Source organism: Dendropsophus ebraccatus, chromosome 7 (assembly GCF_027789765.1).
Source record: "Dendropsophus ebraccatus isolate aDenEbr1 chromosome 7, aDenEbr1.pat, whole genome shotgun sequence".
NCBI lineage: Eukaryota > Metazoa > Chordata > Amphibia > Anura > Hylidae > Dendropsophus > Dendropsophus ebraccatus.
The window spans coordinates 101,439,913-101,453,680 of record NC_091460.1 but is presented as its reverse complement, the minus strand read 5'-3'; the positions used below and the strand labels follow the sequence as shown (position 1 = coordinate 101,453,680).

General features: G+C 42.3%; 1 protein-coding gene across 1 annotated transcript in view; it reads left to right on the top strand.

The window, feature by feature from the left end:
* Positions 1-20: 20 nt before the first annotated feature.
* POLR2B (RNA polymerase II subunit B) overlaps positions 21-13,768 on the top strand; it is a 30,012-nt gene continuing 16,264 nt past the window's right edge. Inside the window, exons 1-11 of the mRNA XM_069978012.1 lie at positions 21-190; positions 288-360; positions 6,679-6,829; positions 7,529-7,641; positions 8,592-8,811; positions 9,116-9,274; positions 10,115-10,279; positions 11,383-11,579; positions 12,291-12,410; positions 12,500-12,686; positions 13,342-13,485. Coding sequence (XP_069834113.1) covers positions 172-190; positions 288-360; positions 6,679-6,829; positions 7,529-7,641; positions 8,592-8,811; positions 9,116-9,274; positions 10,115-10,279; positions 11,383-11,579; positions 12,291-12,410; positions 12,500-12,686; positions 13,342-13,485 — 1,548 coding nt within the window. The 5' untranslated portion in view covers positions 21-171. The remainder of the gene's footprint in view (positions 191-287; positions 361-6,678; positions 6,830-7,528; positions 7,642-8,591; positions 8,812-9,115; positions 9,275-10,114; positions 10,280-11,382; positions 11,580-12,290; positions 12,411-12,499; positions 12,687-13,341; positions 13,486-13,768) is intronic.

Here is a 13,768-nt window from a genome sequence, read left to right as displayed (position 1 = left end):
TCTGGGTTACATTCCTGACGCAGCTGGATGACTCTTCAGTGACCCGGAAGCGGAAGCTCGTCTGCACCCGTCGGCTTGGCGGCTGTGGTATCTTCTGTGTGAAGGCTTCGGCACTCTCTTTGGTTTGGTGTAATTTTTCAGCTCGCTGCCGATCTCCTACGAGCAGCCATCATGTACGACGCGGACGAAGGTGAGGGGGCTGCTAGCGGTAACGCGGCGTCTTTCAGCTTGTGTCGGACTGGGGTTTTCTGGCAGGTGGTAACATGAACCATTGTTGTCCTCTGCAGATATGCAGTATGATGAGGATGATGATGAGATCACTCCCGATCTATGGCAGGAAGCCTGCTGGATTGTTATAAGGTGAGATCCGCACATATCCTATGAAGTGAAGCTGTATAGTATAGGCTGAGGAGCTGCTCCAGGAAATACACATTACTCTTTATTTAGCAAGTGTGATCCTGTGTTCTAGTTCTATTTAAATAAAGCTTAGACATACAAAATCGGGGACATACTAAAAAGCATGAACAAAAAGAATGAAGAAAATGAAGAAAAAGAATGAACATTATTTCCTATGGGGAGACATCTTAAATATGGTTTTAATTGGTTTAATTAGTTAGACCCGGAATGAACAGCATTTTTCTGTAGTGCTGTAGTGTATATACCATAGAAACCGATGTGAAATACCCTACCTGTGCAAGGTACACCTGGAATGAATAGGATAAGTAGTGAAATTAAGGCATATTCCATCATAAAAAGAGGTGTAGTTCTTTCCCCGTGCAAGATAGACCAGGAATGAACAGCATTTATCTGTAGTGCTCAGTGTACTGAGTGTATATACTGTAGAAACCGATGTGTTTTACCCTACCTGTGCAAGGTACACCTGGAATGAATAGGATAAATAGTGAAATTAAGGCATATTCCATCAAAAAAAAGAGGTGTAGTTCTTTCCTCGTGCAAAATAGACCAGGAATGAACGGTATTTTACTGTAGTGCTCGGTAGACTGAGTGTATATACCATAGAAACCGATGTGAAATACCTTACCTGTGCAAGGTACACCTGGAATGAATAGGATAAGTAGTGAAATTAAGGCTTATTCCATCATAAAAAGAGGTGTAGTTCTTTCCCCGTGCAAGATAGACCAGGAATGAACAGCATTTATCTGTAGTGCTCAGTGTACTGAGTGTATATACTGTAGAAACCGATGTGTTTTACCCTACCTGTGCAAGGTACACCTGGAATGAATAGGATAAATAGTGAAATTAAAGTATATTCCATCAAAAAAAGGTGTAGTTCTTTCCCCGTGCAAGGTAGACCAGGAATGGACAGCATTTTTCTGTAGTGCTCGGTGGACTGAGTGTATATACCATAGAAACCAATGTGTGATACCTTACCTGTGCAAGGTACACCTGGAATGAATAGGATAAGTGGTGAAATTAAGGCATATTCCATCATAAAAAGAGGTGTAGTTCTTTCCCCGTGCAATATAGAGCCAGAATGAACAGCATATATCTGTAGTGCACAGAGCAAGGAGCGTTTGTACAATAGAAACCGATTGGTAATACCTTATCTGTCCAAGGTACACCTGGAATGAGTAGAATACATAGTCGATGCAAGGGCAGAGAGATCCATCCTTCTGGACAAATAAGAACCCTGCTCCAGCTAAAGAGGAAGACTTTCGGAAGAAGCCCTTTTGCAGGTTATCCTTGATGTACGCAGACATGGCTTCAGTTTCCGGATCAGAGGGTGGATACACTCTACCACGAGTGGGCGTAGCACTGAGTAGTAGATTTATGGGGCAATCTTATGGCCGATGAGGTGCTAACATGTCAGCCTTCTTTTCGGTGAACACATCAGCAAAGTCCTGTTACTGGTCTGGGAGACCAGGCAACGGCTTGGAAGAGTCAGAAGGTGGTGGAGGTACCCGGTTGTGAGAGGTCTGCAGACATCGTCTGAAGCAATCTGGCCCCCAACGCAAGACCTCCCTGGTCTTCCAGTCAAGGCTAGGGGCGTGCAGCTGTAGCTAAGGGAGACCCAACAGGGTGGCAGAAAAGGAACGGGACAGAATGTAGAAGGTGATCTTCTCTGTACTGGCACTTGCCAGAAGTTTGTCGAGCAGGACAACAGGGAGTAGCCACTTCTGGACCAAGGATGCTGCAACGAAGTTGCGTGCTTAGCCAGAATCCAGGAAGGCGGTGGACTGGAATCGCTGTCCAGAAGAAGCAGAGATCGTAATCGCCAAGGACAAGCGTGGAGAGGAAGCATTCACACCTAGGGAGGCCTCTCCTACCTGGCCTAGGTGTAAGAGTTTCCCGTCTGCTGCGGATGTTGAGCACTATTCAGGTGGAAGTGGTTGGGTCTGGCACAATAGAGGCACAGGTTTTGCTCCCGACAATAAGTTCTCTCTTCTGCCGTCAAACGACCTATGTCCACCTGCACGGGCTCATCAGAGGCTGGCGGGGACAAAGCAGTAGGTGGTCTTTTGAAGGCAGTTGTATACGACGAGGACATACCAACACGTTCTTGACAAAACTCCTCTTCCCTTACGGAGAAACGAACATTGATCTAAGTGGCCAAGTGGATCAGGTCATTCAAAGAGGAAGGGAGGTCCTGTCTGGAAAGCATGTCCTTTGCCCAACTGGAAAGGTGGCGACTAGGCAGCATTATCCCTGTTGAGTTTGTGAGCCAGTGTGCTGAACAGTTTCGCATACTACCTGACAAAGGAGTTGTTCTTTGTCCCCGCCAGCCTCCGATGAGCCCATGCAGGTGGACATAGGTCATTTGACGGCAGAAGAGAGAACTCGTTGTCGGGAGCAAAACCTGTGCCTCTATTGTGCTAGACCCAACCACTTCCACCTGAATTGTGCTCAACATCCTCAGTAGACGGGAAACTGTTACACCTAGGCCAGGTAGGAGAGGCCTCCCTAGGTGTGAATGCTTCCTCTCCACGCCTGTCCTTGGCGATTACGATCTCTGCTTCTTCTGGACAGCGATTCCAGTCCACCGCCTTCCTGGATTCTGGCTCAGCACACAACTTCGTTGCAGCATCCTTGGTCCAGAAGTGGCTACTCCCTGTGGTCCTGCTCGACAAACTTCTGGCAAGTCCCAGTACAGAGAAGATCACCTTCTACATTCTGTCCCGTTCCTTTTCTGCCACCCTGTTGGGTCTCCCTTAGCTACAGCTGCACGCCCCTAGCCTTGACTGGAAGACCAGGGAGGTCTTGCGTTGGGGGCCAGATTGCTTCAGACGATGTCTGCAGACCTCTCTCAACCGGGTACCTCCACCACCTTCTGACTCTTCCAAGCCATTGCCTGGTCTCCCAGACCAGTAACAGGACTTTGCTGATGTGTTCACCGAAAAAAGGCTGACATGTTAGCACCTCATCGGCCATAAGATTGCCCCATAAATCTACTCAGTGCTACGCCCACTCGTGGTAGAGTGCATCCACCCTCTGATCCGGAAACTGAAGCCATGTCTGCGTACATCAAGGATAACCTGCAAAAGGGCTTCTTTTGAAAGTCTTCCTCTTTAGCTGGAGCAGGGTTCTTATTTGTCCAGAAGGATGGATCTCTCTGCCCTTGCATCGACTATGTATCCTACTCATTCCAGGTGTACCTTGGACGGATAAGGTATTACCAATCGGTTTCTATTGTACAAACGCTCCTTGCTCTGTGCACTCCGGATATATGCTGTTCATTCCTGGTCTATCTTGCACGGAGAAAGAACTACACCTCTTTTTTTTTATGGAATATGCCTCAATTTCACTACTTATCCTATTCATTCTAGGTGTACCTTGCACAGGTAGGGTAAAACACATCAATATTTATGGTCTATATACTCAGTCCACTGAGCACTACAGAAAAATGCTGTTCATTCCTGGTCTATCTTGCACGGGGAAAGAACTACACCTCTTTTTTTGATGGAATATGCCTTAATTTCACTACTTATCCTATTCATTCCAGGTGTACCTTGCACAGGTAAGGTATTTCACATCGGTTTCTATGGTATATACACTCAGTCTACCGAGCACTACAGTAAAATACCGTTCATTCCTGGTCTATTTTGCACGAGGAAAGAACTACACCTCTTTTTTTTGATGGAATATGCCTTAATTTCACTATTTATCCTATTCATTCCAGGTGTACCTTGCACAGGTAGGGTAAAACACATCGGTTTCTACAGTATATACACTCAGTACACTGAGCACTACAGAAAAATGCCGTTCATTCCTGATCTATCTTGCACGGGGAAAGAACTACACCTCTTCCTATGATGGAATAAGCCTTAAAGCGTAACTGTCATTTCAGGATCATTTTTCTGAAAACATTAAATATCAACAGTTCAAGCGATTTTAAGAAACTCTGTAATCGGTTTTATGTACTAAAAGAGTTTCCTTCTGTACTGAAAAAGCAATCTCCCAGCCTCCCCCCTCACATCAAATGAAGCAGGATTTCTGTCTCCATTATGTGGCTATGGAGAGGGGAGGGGCTGTTAGGAGTGACTGAGCACGGAGGATTTCTGCAAAGCACAACACCCTGCAATCTTCTCTCAGTAAGTTCATAGATGAGCACTGACCTTTCTGACACCTGAATTTAGCGTCTTAGGTGCCCAGAGAGTCTACAAACAGCTGACCCTTATGTCACCTCTTCCTGCTCCCTCATCTCCCTCAGCCCCTCCCCCCTTCATAGGCTTACAATGGAGAGAGCAGAACCCGTCTTCACTGGCTTCTCTGTAATGAAGACGTGTTTGCCTGATAATGCACAGATAAGAAGTCAGGGGGGGAGGCTGGGAGATTGCTTCTAGAGTACAGAAAGAGGCTTTTTTGGCTGATGAAACCTATTACAGAGTTTCTTAAAATCGCTTATACTACAGATTTCTGCAATAATAAAAAAAATGACAGTTACGCTTTAATTTCACTATTTATCCTATTCATTCTAGGTGTACCTTGCACAGGTAAGGTATTACACATCGGTTTCTATGGTATATACACTCAGTCTACCGAGCATTACAGAAAAATGCCGTTCATTCCTGGTCTATCTTGCACAGGGAAAGAACTACACCTCTTTTTTTGATGGAATAACCTTAATTTCACTACTTATCCTATTCATTCCAGTTGTACCTTGCACAGGTAGGGTATTACACATCGGTTTCTACAGTACATACACTCAGTACACTGAGCACTACAGAAAAATACTGTTCATTCCTGGTCTTTCTAACTAATTAAACCAATTAAAACCATATTTTAGATGTCTCCCTATAGGAAATAATTTTCATTCTTTTTCTTCATTCTTTTTGTTCATGCTTTTTAGTATGTCCCACAAAATCATGCACATTGTTCTGTGTTCTTGCCTAAATCTCTGCTAGCTCCTCTGAATAGAGACAGACATGTCAGGGGGCTGTAAGGTGAATAACATCCCCTACTGCTTTTAGTGTTTTTTTTTTTTTGTTTTTTTTTTTTAGATAAAGATGTTTCCAGTCACAGACCACAAGTAAAGATCTTAAAGGGGTATCCTTCTGAGAATTAAAAAGAATGTACCATCAGGCCTGGGCTGAAGCACTGGAGGTGGGCCGACCCACCCCCAGTGGGAAGAAACCCCAGCCCCTCTATGATACTCCATTGATTCTAATGGAGCTGCGTCATAGAGAAGTGGGTCTTCCTCCCACTGGGGGTGGGTCGGCCCGCCTCCAGTGCTTCAGCCCAGGCCTGATGGTACAGTCACTTTAAAGGAGAATTGTGGGTTGGGGTGATTTTTGGCAGAATGCTGGGGAGGGTCAGAGAAGTAACATGCTCTCACCTCCCCACTCCAGCGCTGATGCTGGTAACACGCAGCTTTGGTCCCGGGCGCTTCCTGGTCATAGATAAGACCTGGGATGGCCCGATGCCTGGCTGATATGGCCTGACATGTCGCCTTCCAGGTCCTGGCGCAGAACATAACAAACAGGTTATTCTTTTCTGCACTCCCTTGGTGTCCTTCTGCGTCATCTGAATGATCCCGCCTTTGCATCTGGTGGTGACAGCCCGTTCAGCCAATCACTGGCATGGCACTGTCCCAGTCAGTGATTGGCTAAGTGGGCTGTCACTGCCAGACTAGTCTCGGAAGTGGAGACAGGATCATTCAGCCAAGGACCCAAAGAGGACACTGGAGGTGCACAGAGAAGTAAGAATAGGCTGTTATGTTCTGTTCCAGGGCAGCAGCATATTAAAAGTTAATTCTAAGTGGAATACCCCTTTAAAAATGGTAAAAAATTTATAAAATATAAAAAAAAAAAAGTCAATTTTTGCTCTATACTGATAAAGCATTAATTCCTCCCCAGGATTGCATCATGAAAATTGGTTGCATTTTTACTTGATGTTCTAAAATGATTTTGTGGGGAAAAAAATTGCCTTGTAGTGGGAATTAGGATGGGAAATAATAAACTATACTCAGGTCTCCTGTCACTCCTGGCTGGTCTGGATGCTGCAGACGGTCACTGGAGTCGTTACTTGTGTTCTCTTGCAGGTGATGACTGCTGCAGAGTATACAGGACGCTATTGGGGCACTTGCTCTGTTGCTTTGGGAATGATAGGAGGAATGACTATAGTTTTTTTTTTCCCCCTCCTCCTTGTAACTCTGCCACCTGCAATTTTTGTTTTGGGAACTTATTCAATATTTCTCCTTCATGTTTTGTTTTTTTTTAGTTCTTACTTTGATGAGAAGGGTTTGGTACGTCAACAGCTCGATTCATTTGATGAGTTTATCCAAATGTCTGTGCAGAGAATTGTGGAGGATGCCCCACCGATAGATCTACAGGCTGAAGCTCAGCACACTACAGGAGAAGTAGAAGAACCGGTAGGTTTCACTTATATAAACCTGATCACACAGGTTAAAGTCTGCTTAAGGGTGCCTTCACACGTACCGTATCGCTGCGTATTTATCGCTGCAAGTTTATCGCACATAAATCAACAGTGAAACTGATTGCTATAAATAAAGTCAATTATGTGTATTCTCGTGTTTGGTGTGATTTTTACAAGCGAGTTTTGATTTTCACAGGAGAGTTTAACACCACAAAAAACGCAGCTACTTTTGTGCGAGTTTCGTGCGATAAATACGCAGCGAATCGGTATGTGTGAAGGCACCCTAAAGTGTCCCTGTCATTTTTACAAAACTTTTGACATGTCACAGAGGCTTGTCAAAAGTTTTGATCGGTCCAGGTCTTAGTGTTTTTTTTGTTTTGTTTTTTCTCTCTCTAATGACAGGGATACCTATGGAGACATTTATCACACTGGTGTAAAATAGAATTGGCTCAGTTGTCCCTAGGAACCAATCAGATTCCACCTTTCATTCTCCAAGGAATCTGTGAAGAATTCAAAGTGGAATCTAGTTGGTTGCTAAGAGCAACTGAGACAGTTTTACTTTACAAACCTTAGATAAATCCCCCCCCCCCCCAATGTCCATGTACTATTTTGCTGCAGCATTTCTATAACTGTTTCTTATCTGTCCTGTTTGTGATCTAGTTCATTCACATCTTGATTTTTGTAACTTTTACAGCCAAGATTCCTACTAAAATTTGAACAGATCTACTTGTCTAAACCTACACACTGGGAAAGAGATGGTGCCCCTTCACCAATGAGGCCAAATGAAGCAAGACTTAGAAACCTAACGTAAGAATCTTTCTGGTTACTTACTAGAAAAGTATATAGAGAGACTGTGTATATATAAACTGTGTAATAAATATGTATAGTATATCTATATATACAGCAGCCAGACCACTGATCTGTCATTGGGGAGTTTTATTACTGATACAAAAACAGATTAAAGGGGTAGTGCGGCGGTAAAGAATTATTCACAGAATAACACACATTACAAAGTTATACAACTTTGTAATGTATGTTATGTCTGTGAATGGCCCTCTTCCCCGTGTCCCACCACCCCCACCCGTGTACCCGGAAGTGTTGTGCGCTATACATTACCTGTCACGTGCCGACCTCCATCTCCGATCTTGAGTCAGTGACGTCTTCTTCGGGCGGCCGGCGAACAGCTCCGCCTCTCCCGAATGCTGGCCGCCCTCTGCAGCATCATCCGATGCTCAGCCGCGATTGGCTGAGCATAACTGTGCTCAACCAATCGCGGCTGAGCAGCTGATGACGGGGCCGCACCAACACTTCTGGGTACACGTGCGGGGGTGGGGGGACACAGGGAAGGGGGCGATTCACAGACATAACATACATTACAAAGTTGTATAACTTTGTAATGTGTGTTATTCTGTGAATAATTTCTTAGCACCGCACTACCCCTTTAATATTGGCTTTTAGGCCAGGACTGAAGTGTGTGCTGCTGTGATAAATGTATTGTGAGTGACAAATGTCACCGTTACGAATTAGCAGATAACTGTGACAACCTCCCAACTCTGCATATTAGCTGGTGGTTATAATAATGTGACTTCACTGTATATTTCAGCTGTTTTTCATGTGTACTCATTTTCTGTTTGTTCCATATTCTTAGCTTTCCTATGGTAGTGATCTATAATTACAATGTAAGGTCTTGAATATCAGTTCAGTTTAGTCCTAGACATTTTATTCACTGCCCTTCATGTTTTTCTTATTACTTTCAGGTATTCGGCCCCACTTTATGTTGATATTACAAAAACTGTTGTAAAGGAAGGGGAAGAACAGATTCAAACTCAACATCAGAAAACATTCATTGGAAAGATCCCAATAATGTTGCGATCCACGTACTGTCTTTTGAACGGTCTTACTGATCGTGATCTTTGTGAGTTTAATGAATGCCCGCTGGATCCCGGAGGTTACTTTATTATCAATGGATCTGAGAAGGTAAGTTTTCATATGCCACTGCTGAGGTCACTATTGGGCACTCGCATTATGTGTATTATGTGGCATTTTGTTCATGGTTATGCTGTACTTTTGGATACATTTGTTTCTTGCTTACCAGTTTTATCTTCCGTAGCATTGGGAAGGCGGTTGGTTGCATTAACAGTAGTAAGGTTCTTAAATATAAATTATTTGCTACTATTAGTGTTTTTTGGGTTCATGAAAAACTTTTTCTGTAACTGCTTTCTGATTATATCTTATTTTTTTCTATATCCTATATATTTATTTTTTTTATTACGTGATTTAGGTCTTAATTGCGCAAGAAAAAATGGCAACTAACACAGTATATGTGTTTGCCAAGAAAGATTCAAAGTATGCATACACTGCAGAATGTAGGTCCTGTCTGGAAAACTCCTCAAGACCAACAAGTTCCATATGGGTCAGCATGTTAGCAAGAGGAGGCCAGGTAAGGAAAATACTCTTTATTTTGCCCAGCTATCTACTAGCTAAAATAAGATGGTTATGATAAATGACCAATACATTGTAGATCTAGGAACGAACCTGGACCCCCACCCACTGTTGGCTCCTTTCAAATCTCCATTTCAGATAAACTTATCAGCATGTAAGCTTTAAGAATAAGCGAGTAATATATAATGGCTATACAAAGATGCTACAGTTCCGCAGGAGTTACAGTAACCTAGTGGGAGGGAGAGAAGACTCCACCCAATAATTGCCTTTCTCCATGAGGTCCTGGCCTGGATGGTGTTAAAAGAAGTGACCGTTTTCTGTGTGGTTAATTTTGCCACTTGCTGAAGGAGTATGTGTCATTAAAAAAAACACACCTTAAAAGTTATTGATCGCAGTGGGTCTGACTGCTTACACCCACTGGAATCAGGAGATATAGCTGGGGAAAAGCGCAGCAGGTATGCGACCCATTCTCTGGCTGTATTTCCTGATCAGCTGATTGCGACAATGTAATTCTATGAGGAAACATTGCCGGAATTAGCAAGTGGCCAGAGATTGGATGGAAGGGCTGCTATGCACTATCCCAGCTATATGTCCTAATTACAGGGGGTATAGGCAGCAAGACCTTGCTGCGATCAATAAATTTTGACACATCTGATAACATGTCAGTTTATTTGTAATGACAGGTACTTATTTTCTATTGATATATTTTACCTAGAAGTGACTGGTGTTTTCAGTGATCAATCCAATGTGCTGGTTGTAGTGTAGTACTAGTTTTACACTTGGTCTATTACTACTTTACTAATGGAAATAACCTTTTTTGTGGCTTTATTTTATGCAGGGTGCAAAGAAGAGTGCCATTGGCCAACGTATAGTTGCAACATTGCCTTACATCAAGCAAGAGGTGCCCATCATCATTGTGTTTCGAGCTTTGGGGTTTGTGTCTGATAGAGACATTCTGGAACATATCATCTATGATTTTGAGGATCCTGAAATGATGGAAATGGTAAATTGGATCATTTTAGTTTTATAAATTGTGTTTTGGGCAGTCACCTGGCAGCTTGCACTCTTTTTACTGTCAGGACCAGATCATGCCGTGCTGTTTTATTTGTTTTTTACATTATGCTTGCATTAACTGAAAGCTACATCAGTTCTATGTGGTCCAAAAGTTTGTCATCACTCTGAATGTTGGATGTACAGTCTGCATTTCTGTCATCTCACAAGAAGTGATTATAAGTATTATGATAAATTCGAATAGACTCCTCTTTTTAATGGGGTCAATCTATTGAACAAATTTACGAGTACTTCGGAAAAAAGAAACGGACACAGTGTGTATAGGCTGGTGCTGCAGCAGGAGCTATATAACCGAAAAAAAAGCACTCTAATCCCCCGGATGTGTGACGGGCTGAGGCGGCGAAGTAGTCATCTGGGCAGCTCCCCGGGGTGCGATGACCATCCCCTCGGGGCGCGATGACCAGACAGGCGGGGAGCCTCCCAGATGACTACCTCCCCGCCGTCTGTCATGATTTTTTCCGGTTATACAGCTTCAGCTGCGGCCGGAACGTGCCGCGGGCTGCTCAGAAGCTGTATACAGCGGTTCAGGGAACCATATCAGCCTGTTTTGGCTTATTTGCGTCCAAGGAGATTAGTCCCTGGGCCCTGATTGTTTGTTGGGCTTGGTTTCATTTCTGCTTATTTTTTGATTTGTTAAGCCATGCATGCTTCTGCTTATGTACAAACTGGTTTAGCTTACTGCCTGTATGGTGGTATAGGCTGGTAGGAAAGTAACGAAGTAATTAACAAATAACTTTCTAACACCAGTTGTTAAAACTCCCCCCCCAGAGTACTCCTTTAATAAATTAATGGAAGTAAGAAGGATGCAATACAATTTCTGTATTCTAAGGGCGCAGATTTATTTCCTCTTGTGTATTAAAACTATGGCAAATGTAATGGGTCGTGTGTGGTAAATTTCCACTCATGTAAACTTTTCCCATGATGGAAGACGACCATTCAGCAATATAAGGCAAAGGCTTTACATAAGGATCAGTAAAATTACTTACAGAAGTTTGTCATCCTTTTTTTATTTTTATTTTTATTTTTTTAATACAGGTTAAGCCTTCTCTTGATGAAGCCTTTGTTATCCAAGAACAGAATGTAGCACTGAACTTCATTGGTTCTAGAGGAGCCAAACCTGGTGTCACCAAAGAAAAGAGAATTAAATACGCCAAGGAAGTTCTTCAGAAAGAAATGCTTCCTCATGTTGGTGTCAGTGATTTCTGTGAGACCAAAAAAGCTTATTTCCTGGGGTAAGTTTTGAGTGATGTTATGTGTTATTGGTATATGTAATGTTATAATTTGTTCTTGTTTGTATTTGTTGCTGGTGCAGTCTGGACTCCTGGTAACCCTGCTATTGTGCAGTGTTACTGAAGGGGTGATACTGGATAGGTATCAGCAGGCCTTTTTCCCTTCCTCATCCGATTTTTTTTTTTTTTTTTTTTTTTTTTTTTTTTTTCCCTCCTGTTCCTTTCCCTTCGACACACTCCCTCCAATCTTCCCTAGAAACTACTTCCCTAGAAACTAGTACTTCTTCCCAGCAAAGGTCTGTCACTGTCACTACTACAAACTTGTCTTTGGAGGTTTTATCCTCCATGCTGCTTTTTTTCTGGAGTGCCCTTCTGTTTTTCTTTGGCTCTTCCTGTTTTCTGCAGCTTCTTCCAGCCACTGGGGAAAGAAGTATATAAAACGTTTCAATACCCCTACAACATTACTAAGCTTTATTACCACCACATGCAGTAAAAGAAATTTCACCATTAAAAAAAAAAAAAATTACCTGAAAAACCAACCTTGTACACAAAAAGTGATGTGGCTTCATGCATGAAAACACTGTTTACCAGATTTTGTGTGTGAATTTTTTTTTTGGTCTATACAAGCCTATAATCCTGTATTTACTAGTTTCTGATGTCTTTCTTTTGTAGTCTTTTCTGTAACAACAGGTTTTTTTTTTCTGTGTGTTTTAGGTATATGGTTCATAGATTGCTTCTTGCAGCTCTTGGAAGGAGAGAGCTAGATGACAGAGATCATTATGGAAACAAAAGGCTGGATCTTGCAGGGCCGCTGCTTGCATTCCTCTTCAGGGGGTAACTATTTACTAGTTTTTAACTAAACTATATTAGTGATATTTATTACATAATTTAATACTTTTTTTTTTCTCTTTTTATATTCTTAGAATGTTTAAGAACTTGTTGAAAGAAGTAAGGATATATGCACAGAAATTCATCGATAGAGGGAAAGACTTTAACTTGGAGCTGGCGATTAAGACGCGTATAATTTCAGATGGTCTAAAATACTCTCTGGCCACTGGTAATTGGGGTGACCAAAAGAAAGCCCATCAAGCCCGAGCTGGTGTATCTCAGGTATGTCACCATTTGTCTTTCTTTGGTTGTGGTATTTAAATTCACAACTTTATGGAAAATGCAACAAATTTTTACACTTAGGCTACGTTCACATCAGCGTTTGACCCTCCGGCACCATTCCGTCTTTGTTTTGGAGTAAGCAAAATGGAAACTGGCGGATCCATTAAAATCCCCATAGATTGCCATGATATATTAGTGTGCTCCGTTTGCTCTAATTGTGCTCAAGATCCGTTTTTTTGAACGGAGAAAAAAATAGTGTTTGCAGTATTTTCCTTTCCGTTTAAAAAAAACTGATCACAAACGGAAAGTGCACTTCTGTTTTGTTTTTTTTTTTGTTTTGTTTTTTACATTGTAGTCAATGAGGACGGATCTAAACGGAAGGTATTTCCGTTCACATCCGTTTGTTTTCATCACGTGCCTCCTGCGAGGATGTTCTTCATTGTGTCCTTCCCTATGGGAATGTAGCAGCAGGTTAGACTCTAACCTGCTGTTTATTTGAAGTGATATTTATAAAGGAAACAAATTGATTTTCCTAATTGAAATAGATATAAGATATATTATTTACGATTTTTTCCATTTGGTTATTGATTTCTAATTTTCTAGGAATTCTATGTCTTTCAGCTTTTAACTTCAAATATTTGCTTTCACTATTCAGGTGTTGAATCGACTGACTTTTGCATCAACGCTTTCTCATTTGCGGAGATTGAACTCACCTATTGGTAGAGATGGTAAACTTGCCAAGCCCAGGCAGTTGCATAACACTTTATGGGGCATGGTGTGTCCTGCTGAGACTCCTGAGGTAAAAAATGTATAAAAGTTTAAAAAGAAAATGCAAAAAATGTGGGAAACTGTTTCTACTACTGTATGCACACTGTTCTTCTGAGTATAATTTCCCCCGTGGTGATGTTTCTTTTCTGCTTACATAGAACTTTGCAAAGCCAGTACATTAGTAATAGAGTCCCTGTGCTGAGTACTTCAGGCAACCCCCCAAGCACTAAATCTTGTCACTGCTCTTAAAGAGGTTGTTCACATTAGACTAACTTGTCCCCTATTCACAGGATAATTAAAGGGGTATTCCCCCC